At 45.1% G+C, this 22854-nt stretch overlaps 1 protein-coding gene across 1 annotated transcript in view; it reads left to right on the top strand.

Annotated features, from left to right (window-relative positions):
• KLHL14 (kelch like family member 14) overlaps window positions 1–22854 on the top strand; it is a 52907-nt gene that overhangs the window by 14184 nt on the left and 15869 nt on the right. The window contains exon 2 of the mRNA XM_026051605.1: window positions 995–1116. Coding sequence (XP_025907390.1) covers window positions 995–1116 — 122 coding nt within the window. The remainder of the gene's footprint in view (window positions 1–994; window positions 1117–22854) is intronic.

Below are 22854 nucleotides of genomic sequence, written 5' to 3'. Positions count from 1 at the left end.
CATCCCATCACGCTAAATCCCTTAATGTTGTGAAGGAATCGTCCATTCATCAGGTAGAGCGTTGGAGGCCAGGGTGCAGAGAGCCGCTTTTATTGCCTCTGAGACATTGCAGTCCTGTTCTTAAGAAGTGCCAGGCAGATTGGGAATCACGGTCACGGTTAATAGCAGCGAATTGCCAGCTCTTGCTGGGTGGGTAGTCACTCCTTTCAGTGGTTGCCCCCCGGGGGAGAAGGTAGAAAAACAGAGGGAGGGAATTAGAGTGACTTTGCACAGCTGAGCAGGTTCCTGCCGCGGCATCGGTGGCAGCCGCTGGCAGGGCTCCACTCTGGGGAGGCTCGCGGCAACATCTCCCGCTCCTGCGCACCAAGTGGCCCTGCTATCACCGGTGGTGTGCAGCGGGGAGCAGGGGGACGGCGGCGGGGGGACAGCCTGGACTAAAAGCAACAAACAAAAGTGCCTGTAAGGAGCATGGGACCCCCAGCCATTCCCCCCCGGCTGCTAATTGTACTCGATGCTGTAGCTGAAGTTCAGCGTGTGATTAAAGAGTTGGCTCACAAACTCTCTGCATAACCTTAATTTTTTCAAGGTTCTTTGAGTGTAGAATGGCTTATAATAATGATTTTGACTAATACGATTTTTGACATGCAACTTTAATGCTTAACCTTAGTACAACTCCAGAGCATTTCATGTGTATTCAGCTGTAAAGAGTGATGATTTAAAGGGATAATATAAGAAAAAGGTCGTTCTAGAATGAACCTCTAACAAATTGCATAAAGGGAGCTTATTATTCCATGAGTAGAGAGATATGCAGCTTTTCTGATCATTTTTCTGCTTGGTTCAAAAAATTGTTGAGACATGATTGGGGAAAGAAACACAAAAAATGAAATAGAAAACTGCAAGCAGGGAACATTCTTTTGATAGTTATGATTTTGTTGCCACTAAAAATACTCTTCAGTAATGTGGTTGTTCATCTTTCCTCTTGTTTTGGGTGAAGAATTCGTTCCAATAAGAAAATGCTGTTGCTGGTTGGAGGATTGCCTCCCGGACCTGACCGGCTACCCAGCAATTTGGTTCAGTATTATGATGATGAAAAGAAGACGTGGAAAATACTGACAAGTAAGTGGTTTGTTTTTGTACAGTTGTCTTGATGAATTTAAAAACATGGTTAATCAAATTAGGCACTTTATTGATTTGTTTCTCTTCAGAGATTTGTTTATGTATCACAAGGGGCTTCACAATGGAGCAATAAATTGAGATTGCAGGAGATGCTAATTTTGTAATAGGATAGGCCTAAATTAACACTGGCTTAAAATCATTCCAGCAAGTTTTTTTTAAGTAAACTTGTAAGTCTTTTACACTGTGACATGAATACATGCATATTGATGTATATATGAATATAATCTAGTTCAGAAAAAGAGAAGGCAATGCTTGAGACAGTTTTCGCAGAGTCAGATCCCCAAGCTACCGGGCTTAGATTACACCCTTGCTTCTCTTTTGCATTTTCATTTCCTTCTTCCAGCTTTATCTGCTGTCCATAATCATTAAGGAAAGGTTTCCCCTGCACTCCTCTGCGTGCGCTGCTGACACAGGCATTGGTGGGATGCATCAGCCACAGCAAGCAGTGCATGGAGGCTTCTCTCACAAAATTATTTCCCACCTTCTTCTAAGGGGTGATTGTGTTTTAGAGCAAGTATTTTGCCTCGAGCACTGAGATTTGGAGTTATTGTTATATCGGTTACGATTCCTGGGCTAGCTTGGGCATGGAATCAAGGCGCAGCTTCCTGAGCGCAGCAGGCTGTGTGTGCATTAGTCCCCTTGTGGCTAAACTGGCTGCATTGGTCAATAAAACTAAATTTTAACTGTCAAAATTGCCCAAAGCAGTATAGATAAAATAATAAATGAGCAATTCTGATCCATAAATCAAAGCAATACTTCTAAAACTGGACAACTGGTAAAACCTGGATTTCCTCATAGACCCTTTTTTTTTTTTTTTTTCCCCAATAAAATACCTTTTACGGAATTCTGTTCTTYATATCTTATTCAAAGCCCTTTAGTAGGATGCACCCAAGCTAATATTATATTCACAGGTCAGGATGAAGGGTTTTTTTTTTTTTTTTTAAAAAAAAAAGACTGCAGTGAGGCAGGATTTGAAACAAACTGCTGCAGCATATAGACCATGTAGGTGTTTGTACCCTAATTAATATTTGTGGCATTGGGTAAGACTGGCAATTTTAAAAGGAGCTATTATTAACTGTGTATTTGAAAAGCTGATAACATCCATGCTAGGAGACACACTCCACGATGTTATTCAGCATCACAAAATACCACAGTATTTTCCTCCGCATGCTACTTCTAAATAAATTCTGAAGATGGTAAAACAGTGAGAAATCAATAATATTATGGAATAGAGGAGCATTCTGTTTTTTTMTTTGTTTTTTAATTTATTATGTATAATAATACCATGACAGGTAAAGGAATTGCAAGTCCTGTTTTAAAGCTTGAGCCCTCCACTGAATTAAAGAAATAACTTTATTCTGAATTACTTAGATCTGTAGATATGTWGATTTTTATAAGAATTGGGTTCATTCAGTTTCTGGTTACTTTCCTTGTGAAATYTTCTCCAAGTTTGTGGGAAAGTAGATGTGGTTTCCTGGGTACCTAAATGGTGTGGTTAAAAGTATAGACCTGAATTCACAGCTAATACTTGAACAACAGCACCATCTTGTATGTTATTGCTTCAGATTTTGAGAAATGTTTGTGAATCCTTTTAGCTAATTTTATGAAAAAAATGTAGTCTTTTCTGTTTCCACTGGAACTAATAGCAAACAAGCCCCCTCTTTTCCCTTCTGATTAATGCACTTGCTACTCGACACTGGAAGTCCTGAAAGTCCCTGGATCTGTTCGAGTGTTGACTAAGATGACAAGTGACAAATACACAACCTTGTCGTGACACATGAATGCCAGTGATCTTGTAAGAGCGGGAACGGCTGCCGTGCTGGCCTGGCTGCTGCTCTTTGGGGAGCTCAGAGGGGAACGTGTGTCTTTGCACACGGAAAAGACTTCCCGAACAGGCCTGGTTTCACAGGAAATACAATGCTGCTTACCAGACGGTAACCATGTGGCAAGTGGGGACAAGCTGGAGTCAAAATTGCATCTTGTTCTTTCCATAAAACATTAGAATGGCTGTACAGTATGGAAGTRTCTTGACGTAAGGATCAGAAGAATTGTGTTTGAGTGATTTTAAAGAAGACCATCAAGTAAATGCTCTCTATCATGCAGACTGCATGCTGCAGGCRTGATGCTGTGTCAACATACTATGACAGTTAGTTGGAATGGGAGAATTGAAGGACTTTTGGAGAAGGAGAAWTGTATTTTTTTGTTAGGAAAAGAGGTAATTATTATTTTAAACAATTTTATTTTAACTTTATTATTTTTAATAATTGTTTTTCTCCCTTTATCCTTTTATTCCTACCTCTTTCCCAGTCCACAGTTTTGGAAAATAATTGGTCTGTTTATTCTTATTCTAACCACAGAATGGTAGTGAAGGAGGGAACCTTTTATACTCTGTTTCTTTCCTGCTTTGCAGCCTTTGCTTAGACATTGCTGCTGCTCCCGAAACTGCAGATCACCCGCTCTAATCAGTGTACAGGAGGAGCTGCCTGTTTATTCCCTAGTAAAAAGGGACAGAGCAAAAGCCATGTCTGGCTCATAAGCCTGTGTGACAAGGAGAAATTTGGTCCTTGTAGCCTGGTTCTTCAAGCTATTGCTATCTGATTATCAACTTAGATGCATTTAATTTTCTCTTGTACTAGAAAATCTATCAACAAAAGAAGAGATTTTGCACTTACTGATGCTTCACAGAATCACAGAATCATTAAGGTTGRAAGGGACCTTTAGAGATSATCTAGTCCAACCCCTCTGCTCCAGCAGGGACACCCAGAGCACGGGGCACAGGGTGGCATCCAGAAGATCTCCAGAGAAGGAGACTCCACAGCCTCCCTGGGCAGCCTGTGCCAGGGCTCTGTCACCCTCRCAGGRRAGAAGTTCCTCCTCACATGGAGACGGARCTGCCTGGGTTTCGACTTGTACCCATTGCCCCTTGTCCTATTGCTGGCCACCACCAAGAAGAGTTTGGCCCCTTCCTCCCTACATTCTCCCCTCAGGTATTTGTACATGTAATGCTTACTGGCCCAGGGTAAATACGCACAGAAATTCCCCTTCCAAATCCTTCTGTATTGGTCCCTCTCTGTGCCTGTGGCACTAGGGGAAAGGAGGGCGAGAAATTTGCAGATTCAGTCCTGGATGCAGTGGCTGTGCCTGGGAGCAGCCCTTGAATTACTCAGCAGGACCAGAGACCTGGCCTGAGCAGGAGTTACAGGGCTGGAAACCCAGTCTGAGCRGGGCTGCAGGGCCTGAGTGGGGCTGCAGGGCCAGAGACCCAGCTTGAGYGGGGCTGCAGGGCCTGAGTGGGGCTGCAGGGCCAGAGACCCAGCCTGAGCGGGGCTGCAGGGCCTGAGCGGGGCTGCGGGGCCTGAGCGGGGCTGCGAGGCCCTGTGGCCTCCTCTCGCTCCGCGCTCCATGTCGCGCGCGACGCCCGAGGAGCAGCGGCCGCGGCTCTGCCCGCGATCCCCACGCAGCCCGAACTGCACCAGCCGCTGGCAACGGCAGCTCCACGCGGTAACAATCCCGTTTAGTTCCTGCTCTGCGGCGAGATCTCTTGACAGGGGATACTGCCCACCTCTCTGCCTGGCTACCCACAGCACCAAACGCATCACTACTAATGGGARCAATTTTAAAAGTATCAGGAAAGCAACTTGCCTCGTTCATAGATCCAGAAGAGGAGGGGAGGCACGCACCCATTTCCAATTTTTTAATGTCATCATCTATAGGCAAGAATGCTATGGCTCAAGGAATCAGTAGATTTTTCACAGTCTCATATTACAGTGTATATTTCCTGGCTCGTATTTTTCATAGAGTTGTTTTTTTTCTRTGTTGGCAACAAAGGGTAGAGACAGACTGAAGAAAAAGGGAAAAATAAAATAAATAAAGGCAAGGAAACGTGCACATCACAAGCATTTCCTGCCACCTGCTTGTACTTGATGGGGCCCAGTCCTAAACTGAGATTCTTAAGGTGCACGCTGCTCTGTAATTTGAAACATTTCTGACTGCACCGTCGTGCCTGAGCAAAGTAGAAAACTTTGCAGCCTGCATGGCAAAATACAGTGAACAAGTCTTTACTGAGTGGTTCCTTCTCTGTCCTGCTCACAAAGGCACAAACACGGGTTCATTTCTAGCCGGGTGCSCTCCACGTCACGTAGCAGCAGGAGGCCACTACTGCCAGCGACACGGGCYGAGCTGTTGGTGGGACAGACCCTGCTGAGAGCAAAACTGACAGCAAAACTTCTGCTCTGCTCRAAGATTGACACTGTTCCCTGCTCCTTTGCAGGCATTGTGCTGGATACCGGGCAGGGGTCCCGGTGCCACCACCTTCCTCAGCAAGAAGCACTTGCCACCATGTCTGTTTTAACTGTTTCAGCTGCCCTCCTACCAGCGGCCCTTGCTTAATCCCACAGYTCCTCTTGCTTGGTTGTTTTAATTTGCACCGCTTAAGATTAATTGAACTTTTAAAGAGTGAAACAATGTTACGTTTGTTAGAATTATTCTGTAATAATTGCAAGTTCCAAAGAGTGGAGCCTCTAAAGATTTTTTTTTGTGTGTTCAGAATTGCATAGCTCTCCCAAAAACCCTACTGCTAAGGCAATGATGTATTACTTTCACTTTCATTATATGTTTTTAATCAGAGCGTGACTTCACACTAGACAAAGCGATGCTTTATGCATGGTCTCCCTTGTTTTTTGCTAAAATCTTTTGACATGATTAATTTTACTTTAATGCTTTTGTCTTCTCGTAATGGTAAGGATGATGGGTATAAAGCAGGGCAAAAAATACACGCTTTTCTGTCATAATGCCTCTGAGCATTTAAAAAGTATATTAAATGAAAGAAAAAAATATCACAAGAGACTGATCCAACTGGAATTAAATTTCTTGCTACCTGAACAGAGAATGCAAGAAATAAATAAAAACGATGCAGTCATTGTTTTAGATTTTTTTAATATATATTTTTCCCATAGCAATGTATTCATCTGTCTGATCAGAAGTGATGACTAGAAAGAAATTGCCTCTTAGCAGTATCTAGATATACAGTGAATCCTCCATTCAATGCAGGTCTTTTTTTTTTTGACAAAGGGATCAAAGATTAAGAAATGTCACTAAACTCTTAGGTGGCACATTCCACTCCTTTTAAGTTGCAGCAGATCTTTCTTTTTGGCACTTTATTTTTCAATAATGTGCTAATTGTAACATTCCTTGAGCTCCCTAGATAGCACATCACCTCYGTAAACTGTGGAGAGAATTCAGTGAGCATCAAAAATAATGCCAAATACTTGTGGGGGCAGTAATGCATTTATGCTTAGGTATTGTAATAACCAATGTAAAAGCCACTGTCTTTGTTCATTTAATGGTGTAACATGGTTGACATATTTGGTTAGGAAAGGGAAAACATCCAGAAGTTCATCAGGCTGAAAGGTTTTGCTAGGAAACCGGTCTCTTTTTCCTCACTGGAAAACTTTCCTGTGCTACTGCTTCTCTCTTACTCCTACCTTGGTTATCACGAACTTGGTGCCCTTCACTAGGTGTATTTAAGTCTGCCTGTTTGGTCACCATGCAGGGACGAGCAGTGACTCAGCCACTTGATTTCCTTGTGGGAATATTGCAGTYGCGAGCTCTAAAGGCACTGCTGCCTTCATGCCAGCAGCAGTGCCACAGGGTCGGGGAGCTGTCACCCACGTGCTGGCCTCGGAGCAGGCAGCCYGTAACCCCTTCCTGCTGCCCGCTCTCCTAAGGACAGGCTGCTTTTCCCTCTTTYCCCAGCCCATCTGTGTTTTCATTTTCACATGAGGCCACCTGCACTTTGGGAAGTCTGATTCGAATGCATTTTGATTCGAATCAGAATGCAACRTGGARCATTGGAACAGGCTGCCCAGAGAGGTTGTGGAGTCTCCTTCTCCGGAGTTCTTTAAAACCCGCTTGGATGCAGCCCTGTGCCCCGTGCTCTGGGTAATCCTGCATGTTGCAGGGGGGGTTGGACTATCTAGACCTCTGGAGGTGCCTTCCAAGCTTAAGTGTTCTGTGATTCTATGAATCATATGAATCATATATCAGTTGTACGAATCTATGATTCTATGAATCTCATCTATGAGTKTAAGCATTCTATGATTCTCAGATTCTATGAATGCAGCAGGGAGCCTGGAGACCGCTGTGAGCTGCACAAGCACCAGCAGTTGTGCATTCCCCAGACGAAGGCAGGTGAAAGGAAGGCAAAATATTTGGCTTCCCCTCATAGCCATCATCAGAGCAGCGGGGTAACTCTTCCTCCAACCACCACCAGTGTTTTTCCTTTTGTTGGAGTTGCCTGGAGTTTCTTCATCCTTCATGTGTTTCCGAGGGCTCCATCTAGTTTTCTCTGATACCTCTTTAGTGTTTTCTTGTCTGAGTTGGTTACTTACATGACAGAGAGAATGATTTATACGCTCACATCATAGGTCGTTGGGGTCCTTGGGAAAAAATCTCAAAGGCATAAATGTTCAGTACACTTCAAATACCAGTAGATGCCCGTGTTGTGCTTGAAATGTTACTTCTTTTCAGTGGATTCACCCACTTTTTGAACAAAACTTTTACATTTTGAACAATGATAGTGTCTTACAGTATCCAGTACTTGCATTACACTCAAAGCTTTCAACTCCCATTTATCTCTGAGGTAAATGAATGAAGGAAAAGTGTTTGCAAACGGTGAGTGCAGTCAGACAGACAGATTAATTTGCTTGGCATATGCCAGGTAAAATGTCTTCCCGCTTTTCTTGCTACTTCTGAGGAAAATGTCCACTTATGCTAATGGGAAATATGTCCAGATGAGCAGTTCTTGGCAACCCTGTAAAGCTTTATGTCTCTTACTCTGTGTACCTGGCAGGTACCTGGTTCCTGTCCTGCGTTGGAAAGCTCAGCCCAGCATTACTAGCATTACCCTTCACAGAATCACACAATCCCAGAATGGTTGAGGTTGGAAGGGACCTCTAGAGATCATCCAGTCCAACCCCCTGCTCCAGCAGGGACACCCAGAGCACGGGGCACAGGGCGGCATCCAGGTGGGTTTGGAGACCTCCAGAGAAGGAGACTSCACAGCCTCCCTGGGCAGCCTGTGCCAGGGCTCTGKCACCCTCACAGTGAAGAAGTTCCTCCTCACATGGAGATRGAACTGCCTGGGTTTCAACTTGTACCCATTGCCCCTTGTCCTGTCCCTGGTCACCACTGAGAAGAGCTTGACCCTTCGTCCCTACATTCCCCCTTCATGTACTTATACATATTGATCAGATCCCCTCTCAGGCTTCTCTTCGCCAGGAAAAACAGGCCCAGCTCACTCAGTCTCTCCTCGTACGAGAGATGTCCCATTCCCTTAATCATCTTGATTGCCCATTAGCCTTGCTAAAACAGAAGAAGTCTTCAGCCCACTAGATGGATTTAACAAATGTTTTGGATGTATATAGAAGTTGTGCATGTACATATATGCACATGCTCACTTGTGTTCTTCATAAATAAATGTGACGATTGCATTGAAAGCTAATTTTTATATGCAGATTCCATCTGTATTTTCCATCTTGCACGTGACATCTTGTATACAAGGGAGGTATGGGCACGAAGAGACATTTATACAGAGAAAAGCTGATGGAGTGGTAGAACTATCGGAGGTTAAGGCCATCTTTAGGAGATTTATTCAATGTGATCAGACATATTGCCAATAAGCCACATGCTTTTCACATACAGAGAAATGAGAATGTAGTGGTGAGAAGCATAAAGATAGTAAAGAGGGATTTTTTTTATGTCTGACATACTACAGGTTAGCCACGACTCCCATTCAGAGGATGATGTATGGGAATTCAACCATGCAAGTGCCATTAATGATGCATGCCTGCATATCTAAGAGCAAGACAGAGCTCTAAGAATGAATGAAAACACAGCGTGTTTTCCCAATGAATGCTGTGTTTGTGTCTTAAATATTATTTTGTTCTATTGTACCTTTTGAGATAACTTTCAATAACTGTCTTCCCTCTTTTTATGCCTCTGTATTTTCCCTTTTAATTGTATTGTTGCTATCTCCTGCTTTTGCACAGATGATATTTGATTGTATCTTTTGTGATAACTTCTATTCTCAGTGCCTGCCTCAATCAAGCAACCTATTAASTTCATTTCACCTTCTTTCAGCTAAACCCCTCAGAGAATGAAGGGTTAGTGTGAGCAAATCATTCACAAAAGGCTGTTTTTATGACTGCAATGGAGACTTTCTGCATATTTGTAAAGCAGATTATTCTGCTCCCCCTACCTCATTCATAAGTGTGATGTATCATAAATTCTGCATAGCTCTCTCTTCCTTTATTGGCTTGGGATTGGCTTATTGGCTTATTGGACAGGGATGTCCCCTTATATTTTGTTGCCTGGTGTCTTTGAAACTGCCAGTTTTTTCATTGCCTTAACTGTACTTGTTCTGAAGCCCTCAACAGTCTTGCAATTTCTCTTGGCTACTTTTTGCCCTTTCTTTATGAACTTCTGAGCACTTCTGCAGCTCTGGAAACCAGCATGTGTGAAATTTGGCGTRTCTTTCTGCATCAAAAGGACATGTGAACATGCTCCTCTTCACCCCAGCCAKCTGCACCAGCAGGCAGTCACTCACGAGTGGGGTTCGGAGATGTCACACGAATGTCCTGTTCCCACCCAGTGCTTGGCCTGGGCCTCTTGTGCTGAAGGGCAGGTGGGAGCCAGAGAACAGGCCACGACCATTCCAAAACATCCTTAGAGAGTGTGCTGGACACTGTGGTGGTGGCTCCAAGGGTGAAGGGGCAGGCGTGGGGCAGCTGGCCTCTCAGATGGTCTCTGTCATTCCCACTAGCAGATGCTGATGTTGCCCTGGTGACAAAGCAACCAATTCCTTGAGATGTCTCTCTCTCCTATATCCTTGCAAGTAAAAGAAAACCTCTAACTTAAAACTTCCCTCCTGGATCACCCAACTTATCTTTTTCTACTCCGTCTTTCAACTAGAGTTACTTATCTTTACAGATGACTTGAAGATGGCAGGTCCATTTTGCAGCCACTTCTGAGGCTTTGTTCCAAGGCAAAATGAAATTAAAACCCCTTTAAATGTTTTTGCAAAGCAGAATTGTATCCAAACGTCCATTTTTGTATCGACACCTCTTGGAGGGTGCAAAAGAGGCAGGCAGTTGAGGTTCAAGTCCTTGTTTGCCCAACAAGGCATGAATTTTTTAAGTATGTGGGTCCTTCATGTAACATCCCAAGGGACATTTCAGAGCCCCACCAGGGCGAGCTTGGCACAGCCTGCTGCTGGCCAGCTGCAGACCAAAAGCTGTGGAGACCAAATAGCAAAGACCAGCTAAAGACCACTGCTAAACCCAGAGGAGCAGCAGAACCCGAGAGTTTGGGGTAACGCTGCCCGAACAGCTCTACAGTATTTCAAGGCAAGTGAGCCAATGAGCAGGAGTAACAAGTAGGGATGGGTTGTTCTTTGTCCGGAGCGAGTGTCCCTCCTGGCTAGATGGAGGTTTCCACAAAGCGACACAATTTGCAGTGAAAGGAAGTAGCACCAGAGATGTTCTCCCCAGCCCTGTGTGGTTCCTTAATGCTTCTTGGCCACTGCCTCTGAAAAATCAGCCGTCTGAAGTGGCTTCCATGAAAAATGGGGTTGCATTGTGTGCATTTAGTGCTCGCTGCAAACTGGGCTATCCATTTCTGAGATGATTTTAGGTAAAATTYATGCGTTTATTCTCATCTGCTTGCACTAGGATTTATGTAGCATTAATGAGAGCTTGGCATGTATTGAGATGAAAATGAACTCTGGTGTGCTGCTTGTTGCTTGCTTTAGAAAGCATTCCTTTTTATTGGTATCTAATGTGACATTGGGTTTATATATAAATGGTTTGCAAACAGGATGGTAAAACACTACTAGCTGGGCAAGAGGAGCTCATAAAAAGCTCTCAGAAATCCTCAGGACTTTTTTTTTAGCAACTGATACCTCCTCTCAAATACTGCTATACAAAAGTTCCCTTACATGAAGCGTTTTGTAGGCAGCTATTTGCAGAGCAGATGTCAGAGACCTGCCTTAGCTTCCTCCGTTCTGCAGGGGGGAAATGCACATCTTGGGTCCTCCACTTTCTTAGTTCGGTCTCGTACGTCCTCATCGGCTCCTTATTGGTGGCAAGTAGAATTCTTCTCAATTTTCCTCTGTTTTCTTGAGGCTTGACGGAACACCTTCCCATGGAAAACAGACATAACGTTTATTATGGACTTAGCAGTCTATTTTTCTAAGCTTTCTGTCTCGTATTAGGTGTTGTATRAGCTACTGCTTTCAGTTAACTGAATACTGGAGTAAATTTCTGCAGAAACAGATTAATACATCCTTTGGAGGCTGATTTTTTTTCTCTGGGAAGGGGTGTGTTATTTTGTTATTTTGCCATATTTATATATTGCACTTTGACTCCCAAATGGGGATGGTGCTGCTATAGGGTGTGTAACTGCAGAATGACTGTTCACACAGGAAAAAAAATGTTAACAAATTGAATAGTAATGAATTAACCTGCAGAAAAAGCATTTTGCCCTAGTACACAGAAACCCTGCATAACTAGAGCATATAATTTTAAATGAAGCAGGCTCTAGGAATGCCTCAATGGGTGTGATGTCGACAGTARCTCATAATTCATGGATATGAATTATGGCTGAGTATCAGGAAAAAACTTCCTGACATTGAGATCTATTAGGCTGTGGAATAATCTCCCACGGGAAATGGTGGAAATCCCGTTGCTTAAAACCAGGCGGAGCGCCGGGAAAAGTGCAAGCCCTGGCCTGGCCTCAGCCTCTCAAGGGAACCAAGTTACTTGCTTGAGAAGGTGCCTTCCTGGGCACCTGGGTTGCCTGGGGCCTCTGCTGCTCCCCGGGCAGGAGCGGGGGGTCCCACAGCACCCTGCGTCCCCAGGCCCAGGGCAGGTCGTGGCGTTTTCTAATAGTAATTGATCCGTGTCTGGATCATTTAACATTTCCCCTTTGTTTTACAAGTAAAGAATATTTTTAAAGCACACACTTGAGTTTTAATTTAGAAGAGAGGGAGCTTGGGCTGTGATATGGCTACAGCTATATCTGTTAAGCCAGTGAAGCCTGTTTCATCGCAGGGAAAATGTGTGATGTGGCTCTTCATCCCCATAACCTTTAACAGCCACTTGGCCTCTTTTCCCCCAGTTTTACTCACTAAAGGCTGCAATGAGTTGCTCTCGCCCTTTCTTGCCACCAGCTGCTTGCTCCCTGGTCAGCAGTTACAGCTTCTGGATGTGCACAGCCCTAACAGGCCTATGATGTRCCACATGGAAAAGGGATTTTCTCATTGAAATGACATGAAAGGAATGTCAAACAGGTGCCACATCAAAAAGATGCAAAATAATGTTTTTTTTCTAGATGATTTGTTAAACACTAACCAGACAAAGGTCTGATTAAAGGCCATAGAGCAGATTTCTGCCCTTGTGCATGAGAAAGGCYCTGTACAGGCATAAGTAAGGTCGAATTTTATTCCCAAATTAGCTCATTTGCTCRATGCAAAACTGAAAGAAAATCCTTATGACCAGCTTATAAGCGTATRTAATGAAAAATTACAACAGCAGAAAAATGTATTTGTATCATATCTCTAATTCAGCAAAGTATTAATCACACTGATGTTCAGCAGTGTGTTTAAATACATGCTTAAGTACCTTGCTAAGTACTGTCTGTAAACAACTCTATACCACCGCGCATTAGCAGCGGCCACAGTTTCTCTCTGCTGTCCTCAGGAGACTGCAGTGATGGCCAGAACGGTGGCAGGCGGCAGCCCAGAGCGGGATGATCCAGGGTGTCCAAACTGCAGCTTTGCGGCTAGTCCCCAGGCAGCCCTTGTCTCCCAGCTGCATCACCATTAGTGTCTGCGCAAGCTCATTTAAACGTGGTTTTATTCAGCACAATCGCAAATGCTGGGATCGTTCCAGCTGTGTGTTCCCTGGCTCCCACCAGCTTCAGGAGGGCAGGCTGGGCCCAGGGCGGAGTGGCCCCTTGCAAGGCTTCCCGCRGTGCTCAGACCTCAAACTTGGGTCTTTTCCATGTGCAGGGTGTTTGAGGGGCTTTCTGCATGCGGGCAAATTTCACCTTGCAGGAGTAAAGAACAAAGTTACAGCCGTTGTTCTCCTGCCGCCTCACAGACCATGTCCAGGAGAGCTCCAGGGCATGGCCATCATCTGGACACCYGGGAATTAGGTGGGACTTTTTTTTTTCCCTAACTTCCCTAAGAGCTTCTTCCCTGTGAGGGTGCCAGAGCCCTGGCACAGGCTGCCCAGGGAGGYTGTGGAGTCTCCTTCTCTGGAGGTCTCCAAACCCGCCTGGATGCCGCCCTGTGCCCCGTGCTCTGGGTGTCCCTGCTGGAGCAGGRGSTTGGACTRGATGATCTCTRGAGGTCCCTTCCAACCTCARCCATTCTGGGATTCTGTGATTCTGAGCTCTACAAGAGCCCTGAAGCCCTGGMATAGCTTCACTGGGATCTGGCTTCATCCCAGTTGGCTCCTTTCAGCCGCCCCATCCTATCTCACAGAGGAAGGACTGCTGGCCAGAGGGTCCTCTCCCTAAGGAGAACAACCCTAACGCCTGCCTGAAGCAGTCTTGGTCTCTTCAGTACTTTCCTTGGATTTTTTTAATATTGGAAAATAATATCCTCAGAAAAAAAAATCATGGACTCCTTAGAGAAAATTCTTCTAGCTTTACACGGCACAAAACAGTAGTGCTCAGCAAAAGTCAAGATGAATTTTTAAATAATGCTAACTTTTTTTGAATAATGCTAAATTTGATGTTTTAGGAGAAGGCATTTTTATGCAGAAAGCTTCTGTTGATACATCAAATTCTATTCATTTAAGAAAAAAACACCTTCAGGATTGGCCATTTAACCATGTWCTAGCAAGGTCATTTGGCTCTGCTTGTGGAGTCCCAGATTACCCSAGCTGCGCTGTCCCAAATGCCTTTGTCCCAGCCTTCTCTCAAACGCTCACGAGTARGAGGCTGACGTAGAGCACCCTTTGCAGGGTGCTGCAGGTGGTGCCCTCTATTTAAAAATAATTTATGATGGTTCACTGGGGTAATCCACCAAGCGATGTTAAAAGTCTSTAAAGAAGTATATAATTTACAGCTTAGCTGATTGTTTCTATRTGCCTTAGTAACATGTGTTGTTTCCAACCACCTATAGGTAGAGCTGACAGGAATTGGTACAGAYTGATGGGAAGTTTTAAAGCAAAAGAGAACCTGAGGGTACACAGTTCAGAGCCAAGTCACTGATATCAAATTAAACCAGATATCTCTGTCTTATGTAGTAACAATTCTGATACTGGGACCATCCTATCAYAGAGCAATAATAATAATGCCCTTCTTCTAGAGCCCAAATTAAGCTTCAATGAGTTTCTAATTCTAATTATTTCAGAGAAGTTGCTCTTGAGTTAGGCTATCAGCATTGCTAACAACTTTACCTCTGACCTTGTACATTTGATATTCTATTTAAGATGAACCTTCTTGCTTTACCTGATTGTTCTTCAAGTGAAGAGGGTTTAATCTCGTAGTTGCAAGTTAATGTAAGAATGTGTCACTTCAGAGACTCAGAAGCCAGAGTGGAAATAGAAGAGACACCAAGCATATGTAGCACCTGGCATTTAATGGTCTGGATTGTGATTTTCGAAAATGTTTGGGTTATCATCAGTGTTTGTGCCTAAGGGAGCAAGTAATGAAGTCCACAAGGCTGGCAATGGGAGTCAACAGGAAGTGTAGCCCGGTGACCGCACCAGGAGCGTCCAAAGCTGTGCCCTGAGGGAGTCTTCCTCTCCAGTCTTGGAGGAGGGAATACCAGTTTCTCTACCCTTGACAGGATGGAGGAAGGAAAGATATTCTGGCTTCAAACTGATGYTTTGTTTGGGCTCCCCTTCTCTTGGCCATGGGGAAGAGGAATAGGAGCCCCCAGGACAAGCCAAGGCYGGGTGTTGAGAAGGTTCCTTAGGTGGCATCTGGGATAGCTGMGGTTTGGTGGGAGGTCGGAGGAAGCTGCGTATTGGCAGGGAGGGCTTGGCTCTATTTTATATATGGGTTTACTGACAAATGGCATTGCTGCTCTTGCTGTAGTGTGTRCTGCTCCTGCTGAGATGGGTGATTTCTAGAGAGAGAGAGTTCTTGTGAGCAGTCGGGAAGAGCACAAGGAGGTGCAGTGCGACGGGCAGCGCCTGCAGAGGTGAACCCTGATCCCTGCCTTACAGAACGGGCACACTCTGACTCTTGGGTACCTCTGCCCCCAAAAATCCTTCTTTAAGGGAAGGAAAAAGAGGGCTTCAGGAATGTGGCCACCGTGGCACAGCCTGGTGCTGGATTCACCATGAGTAAAGTACCTTTGAGAAGGAGTAACTGCTGTAGAAGGATTCTTTCTTTTTCTCTGTAGTAGCATAAGAGCTGGTTTTTCATTTCTGTCTCACAGTTTCCTCGCATCTGCCCTCCCCATCCTCATTCTGGGAATGAGGAAGCACTCTCATTGTGGAAAGCAGGCGCGTTGCTCTACCCAGCTTCCAGACCATTCCCGGAGGAGGGAGCGAGCGAGGCCTGGTGCTCCGTGCGGGGATGGGAGCCGAGCCCGGCGTGTTTCCCCTGCAGCAGCAGAGCAGGTGGCCCTGCCAGCAAAGTCTGTGCTCGTGCAGCCCGGGGTGGGAACTGGGGCAGGACGGGGCGCAGCAGGTATGGCCCCAAAGGCCGAGCGCCGCCGCGCGCTCCCTGCCGTGGCGGGGCTCAGCGCCGGGCAGCGTCCGGGTTCGGCGTGCGCTCCGTCTGATTCCCTGCTTTCGCAGCGAGCACGAGGCACACACAGCAGCCAGCTGCTTGGCAGGAAGCTGGCGAGGGCTTCTCGTGTGCTGCATTTCTCCCTTTTGTTTTTGGTTGGCTGGAAAACCCACAGCCAAAAAATGTCACTTGGAAGCCTTTCCAGGGGGAGGGGAAGCCGAGAACAGTGAACACCATCTAGTGGCACCTAAGGAAAGTGCCAGGGGAGAGGAAGCTGGGCGAGAAAGGAATGCGAGGAGACGTCCCACCAGCTGAGCCTCGTGGACTTTGGACYCTGCAGCACTTCCCTGACCTGTCCAGACATGCCGGCCTGGCCACAGGATGCAGGAATTAGCTGCCTGCCCAAACAGGGTGTAGCACATGCAAAACGACTTAGATCCAGCACAGATTACTTAAAAAGAGCATTAGAAAGATGGCAATATCAAGCCCTCTGCAGTTGGGAAATGGGAGAGTTAAGCTGTTTTACTGGATTAAATTCATGCACATGGTTTGGATCCATGTGCTGAGCTGTGGTGTCACCAGTGCTATAAGCTGCTGTCACCAGGGCTGCTTCCCAGTCATTGATCCCACTCTTCTTCTCATGGCCTCTCTGTCCTGCTCCACCACCCTGTGTGCAAGCTGTGAGGTAGGGCAGCCAAGCTCATGGGGAGCAGATCTGAGCTTAATGCATGTAGAAGATCCCACGCAGTGCCCTGTTTGTTGTCCCCAAGCTGCGTGAGCACCTTGGCCATTGCCGGGAACAACACGGCACACGGGCACAGGGAAAGGCAGAGCTGTTCCAGCGGCAGCGCCTGTGGCTACGGGTCCTGGTGTCCGTGGGACTGAGCAGTTGGGAGATGTCCTGGGGTCTCTGCCTAAGGATCACCTTGACATAACTAAACCGAGAGGTGCCTATGCAGAGTGTGCTGCAGCTCCTCGAAACGGCAGCCTCCGATGCGCCACTTCAGTCAGTCGTCTTCTCCTGACACATATTTGGAGCACAAATTATATTTTCAAGGCATGCTGAGAAACTGGTGTCATGTAGGCACATGTAGCTGCCTTTGAGTGCAGGCAGCTACTGGTGCACTATGTGCCCTCAAAACCAGGGTGTGTGTGTAAAACAAGGCAAGTTTCCACCAACAACACAGGAGCACAAACCAGAGCCCCCAGGGCTTGACTCTTTACGCTCCTCTGCAGCCAGCAATGGGGGCTCTGGTTTGTGCTCCTGCGTGGCCAGGTTCATCCAGCTTTCCCTCAGGTCTGGATCCGTTCTGCCGTGTCCCCTCGGCTCTGACCTTGTCCCATCCCTGGATGCCCCTTCCAATTTTCGCTCCTCTTAAGTTAATCTCAGTCTCCACAGGCACAGAGTCCCAGCCCCAGGTATTAGCAGAGAGAGTCCTAGGTTTGTTCATGCAGACTGTCTTGGACCTGTTTTCCCTTCACCCACATAACTAAACTCAATGCTTTGGTGAACAGCATAGTCTGCAAAACTAATCCCTTTAATAACGAATGCAAGCCAGGCTGGGAACTTAGTTGTGTATTTTCAAAGTTTTTGTGTGTTTAAATTAGTATATTGAACATTTACAATCCTGCAGTCTCGATATGAAGAGTGATTTAAATTAACTTCACCTTTTACCCTGTTTGTCAGCAGTCCCTGAATATCCATTGATGTGTCACTTGTGAATTATTTGTGAGTCATTCGACACGAACATGGCTCAGTCCATGATTTTTGACACCTCTTGATTTAAATAGCAACTATTTGTATTATGATATTCGGCTTGATATTATTCTTAAGAAACATAGGGTTGCTTCTGTTTCCTGTTTGGATGCTTCCAAACTTCCTTTCCTGTTAATGCTCATAGGGAACTTTTTTTTTCTGATCCTTTATGAGCAGGTGTCMCAGCATTTTTCACAGTAATTCTTTTGAAAATACTAAGCAGAACTATTATTATAGAAAGAGAAAGAAAATTAACACAAATCTGATCTAGATCTATAGATGGATTTTATGCTGATAGACATTCTTTTTTTCTTTTTATCTCCTCTGTGTAGAGGCACAAGAGCAAGTGCTCTGTATCATTTTACATAAAAGAGATCTTTTGTTTGCCAAATCAAGTTCCCTTCTCTAAATGTGGAAAGCGTGGGTAAGTCTCCCATTTCCCTTCCCTGGGAGCCCGTCTGCATGGAGTGCTTTAGGAGAGAGCCCATTCTCCCTGGTTTCTGTTGAGGAACTGTCTTTCACATTCTCCAACTTACATGGGTTGATTCCTTGTATTGCCTTCTGCAGTGGTTTGCAAAGTTAATATTTAAAAGTCATCTCTCATTGTCCTGAGCGGAAACAATATAAATTGTATTTATTTCGGCCTGTTATGAAAAAGAGCTGTCGGTAAGACACTCACCTCCTGGTACCTAAACTCCTTCCTCTATAAGAGTTTTCCTGGTGATGAGAGCTTCCCGGTCTGCCAGGGCATCTCCAAGTGTCTTTTTGCCCAGCCCTTTGTGGGAGATGGGTCAGCCCAGGGGTATGAGCACAGCGGCACATCCAGGGCTGCCCATGGCTCCACTGACAGCCCTGGGCATGGCCAGGGATAGACTGCAGCCAGGTCCAGCCGGCAAGCCCAAGAGCCACGGGATTCAGAGGCAAGGACAGGGCTGGAAGTAGGTGAGTGCTGGCCATGTGGCTCAGCTCAGGATGGGCTCTCAGGAGGCAGGGCCTTTGGGGACGCCCTTTAGGATTTTGGACATAGAGGACATTCAGTACCCTCAGACCTTCTCAATATGTTGTCTGAGTGTCCTGTCCTTGGAGATGAGGTCCCTGCCTTCTTGTCATGAAATTTGCATTAAGCATCTSATTTTAAGGCAGGGACTCCAGAAATACAAAAATTATGTAGGTGGCATAGGCACAGTGTWTGGACAATACACTGCTAATATGATGGAATGAGAGCACATGTCTTGCTCAGGTAGAATTTTTCAAATAGAAATCCTCATTTTTCCCTCTTCTCCTTGAATGACTTCAGACCTAATGGGAAGAAAAACAACTTTAGATTCTCTTTAAAAAAAAAAGCCTGCTAGTGGATGGTTAACTGGAAAGTAAGTAGGATAAGAAGTACTGAGACTGAGAGAAGTCAGTGAAAGATGGWGCTTTTGGGGCGGTAAGAGCCCAGTAAGAGCATTCCTGCACAGGGTGAGTTCTTTTAAAAACAGATGTGTGGGCAGCACAGTCAGGATCCTGCCAGGAGAATGCAAGGAGTAGTTGTGGTTGTCCTGAGTGACCAAGGTTGTCTTCAGAGGAGACCAGAATATGCAAGTCTATCAGGGTTAGATGGAAACTAACTGGTGCTACTGGGAACAAGGAGTTGGGCTGTAACTCAGCACTGCTGATCAGGRTCTTTTCCCCTCTGATACTGTTAATAAAGGAGATGCGTGTCCTTAAACAGCTGTCCTGGAGGATCTGAAAGTCTCTGCTGGGACAACGTGGTGTTTCTTTCYGGGGCTTCCTGGTAACTGTGCCGCGGTGTTATCCCATCAGGGACTATTCATCATTTCTTCCATAAGGAAATTTTGTTGTGTGAAGTGTCACACATGAATGTTTCATCATGAGACTATTACGATGTGACGAGATGTCATTCCCCACTAATATATGTTGAGTTCTACATTAGAGACCATAAATCCAGGCCTGAGTAGGTATACAGCATATTCTACCGGGGAAAAACCGTCACTGAGGTGGGCAAAAAGTGCCACATGATGAACTGTCTGCCTCCAGACTGCGCAGTCAGTGGAGGGAAGTGGGTGGGCATGGTCAGCCTCTAAGTAGAGGATAACAAAACACAGGGAATTGTTCATGGTTCCTAAAACTGTCATTTTCAGCATTCCCACAGGACTGCACAAGATATCCCACTGCTKCACTCCCTGACAAGGAGCTTGGTTTATCTGCTGTGTTACATTGGCAGCTCAACGGCACGGAGTCACTTCCACCCCAGGGGGGTGGGCACTGCAGTGCCCTAAGCACGGCACCCCGATGAGCACGTCACGATTATGGTAGAGGAGCTTCAAGCAGTAAGGTGGAAACTCAGCACTGCTGATTCAGGTGGCCAGGGTTATTTTATTATTTGAAGGRAAGCCAAATGTGTTCTTTCAGCTTTAAAAATGTATGGGGAGAATTTCTTCCTGCAAACAGATGTATGTGCTGCTGGAAACCCAGTAAAGCTTCCTACAATTGAGTGAGCATCACTCATAGAAGTAGAGAGGTCTGTACTCAGAATCACATCCAAGTCACTTTAGAACAATTTATTTCAGGAGTAGCTGTGCATGCCAGAAGTACTAGTGACGTGTACCTCATCTGGTGCATCAGTATGAATGTAGGTGTCTCATTTTAGACATGCACATATGAAAAAAATAACATTAAAAATATTAAACTGAGAACCAAGCTGAACAAGCCTGAGTGGTGTGATTCTAAAGAATGTACTGAGATAACATCTGTTAACAACTGGACAAAAAAATAGTATTTTCACTGATGTGTTGGCTGTGCCATGAATGATTCCTAGGACTTTCACCTGCCCAAAAACCTTCTTAATGCTGATGCTTTCTTGAATTGAAGGTAGACTTTGGGTGACACTTGGACTTTGGTCACCTGCAGCCTCGGCTGAAGCAGGGGCTCTGTCCTCCACGAACGGTGCCCATCCTCTGTGCGTTGTCTGAATGSAGGTGACAGGGAGCAGGCCCAGGGTCAGCAGAGGGGTGGCTGGTGGAGAGCTCATGGGGTTCTCCATTGCATAGCTGCACCATGGCTCCTCCAGGCATTGGCTCTGGAAGGTGCCTCTGAGGCAGAGTGAGGCTTCATCCTGATCATTTTGGAGTTTTTGGCTTGTGGTGACTATGGTTGGGTTGYCCCAGGTGCCCTCCTTGAGTTGAGCTCACAGGCAAGGTTGGCACTGGTGTCTTACTGGGAAAAATATGCACAATATTTGCTTGCATTTGACATGGTCGAGTGCAGTTTGATCATACATACCATGGCAGAGATACCTGCTACTTCCTGTTCATTATTCTCCTCTTCTGAATTTCATTATCTACTGAACAGAATATACCAGTGGGTGAAGTCATGGTACTTTCTAATTGACTGGCAAAACTCTCGCTATGTTTGCCGAAACTTGAATTTCATACCATGAACTTACTATCACAGTAAGTGATATGGTCAGTCTTTCCCCATAATTATTAAATAACTGACAGTTATTTAGTTACTATTAAATTAATCAATTAAACATTAAATAAATAAATTATTATTAATTATTAAATAACAGTTGAACTGAACAATTCACAGAGGCTTCCTAGCTCCTATTTACATAATCTCCCTGGTGAGTAATGACAACTAATAAATACAACARTAACTGCCTAGCCTTTGTGCACAATACTTATGAATCAAAGAAAAGACAAWGAGAATGCTGCATGAATCAATGAAAAGACAAACAGTATCTGATAGTCTGTATTTAGCAAATTGTTGGACCAACTGTAATCACACTAAAATTTTGAGAAGACTGGAAATGAAATGAATATTGTGCCTCTGCCATACACAAATCACAGTCTTCTAGAACGGTTTGGGAGATGTCTTTTGTGTGGGAATGAAACATCTTCTCATACTGATCTGCCCTCTAGAGAACTGAAATTACCTAGTTCTCGGGTAGAAAGATTACAGTTGCAGTGGCTGAATGTCATGTAGCTGACAGGCTATGCTCTTAATATTGTAGAAGGTCATTATAGTCTCCTTTTGTCCTCTGGTRATGACATCCTGGTCCTTCAAACAGATTCTTCTCTTGTGTCATCTGCACGGGTTGTTGGATGTGATGGGCATGACTTCATGGTGCACACTGAGTATTGAAGGGGCCTCACAGTGTCGGGCAGACTTCAAAGCCCCTTTATTTCACGAGCATTTGGCTATGAGACTCCCGATTTGAGAGCAGGTCCCAGTTTGGGTATGCAAGGAGTTTTGCCTCGGAGGACTGTCCTTACATGCAGAGTGTTGTTGTGTCTCCTATGTGTGTCCATGTCTGGAGAACGTCCAGGAATGTCACTGTTCAACAGCCTCACTGACTTTTGGTTTAATGATGTATATCTTAACAAGTACCACTATGCTCTTGGCTCCACTACCTTCCAGATTATTCTCAAGTATAAATCAAATGTATGGTTTTGACCTGAAAAGCTCTGCATGTTTTGTACCTCTCTCTGAGAAATTGCCTTCCACCTTAACTGAGGGTCTGCTAGAGAGCACTAATGAACTGCAGGAGAGGAAGGAGGCCTGGTGGCAGGGTTGTCTTCTCTAGGGCTCCTTGCACTTGTGTCTGCTCTCGGCCCAGAAGAGCACAAGTTTGTTAAGCTTAGGCCTCCAGAGCCTTGGAAAGTGTGTGGGGGAGGCAGGGGGTTAGAAGAGGTGATTTCTGCCTGCTCKATGCAATCGGTTTGTATCTGTCTGTCTCAAGTAATGCTTGAGCACCTATCACCTTGGTGGCTAAGCATGTTTCTCAGAGAACCGTGACTTTTTTCCCTCTTTTTCCTCTGTTTAATAGTCTTTTCTCCTTCCTTTTAAACCAGTCTTTAATAAAGTTGGGAATTCTTGCGCAAGGTTTTATAAACATGTGTTATTAAATTTTAAATCTGTTTTGAAAGTGCCCCTATCCTACTCCCTCCTAGTAAAGTGACCTTTTTAAATGGAGGGAAGTGGGTTTAGATGACAGTCATGATAAATGCGGTCATGTTCACTCAATAAAATAAGGCCCAGTGCATTTGAGGATAAATCAGTGAAATGTACAGCCCCACCTGTCTGTCTCCATCATTCATTTCCACTGTCACTTTCACAGTGGCTGATGGATCACAGTTGCTGTAAAATTAGACAGCCTTTAA

The sequence above is a fragment of the Nothoprocta perdicaria genome, unplaced genomic scaffold, assembly GCF_003342845.1.
Source record: "Nothoprocta perdicaria isolate Ctin4 unplaced genomic scaffold, notPer1 scaffold_77, whole genome shotgun sequence".
NCBI lineage: Eukaryota > Metazoa > Chordata > Aves > Tinamiformes > Tinamidae > Nothoprocta > Nothoprocta perdicaria.
This window is presented reverse-complemented; position numbering and strand designations above follow the sequence as displayed.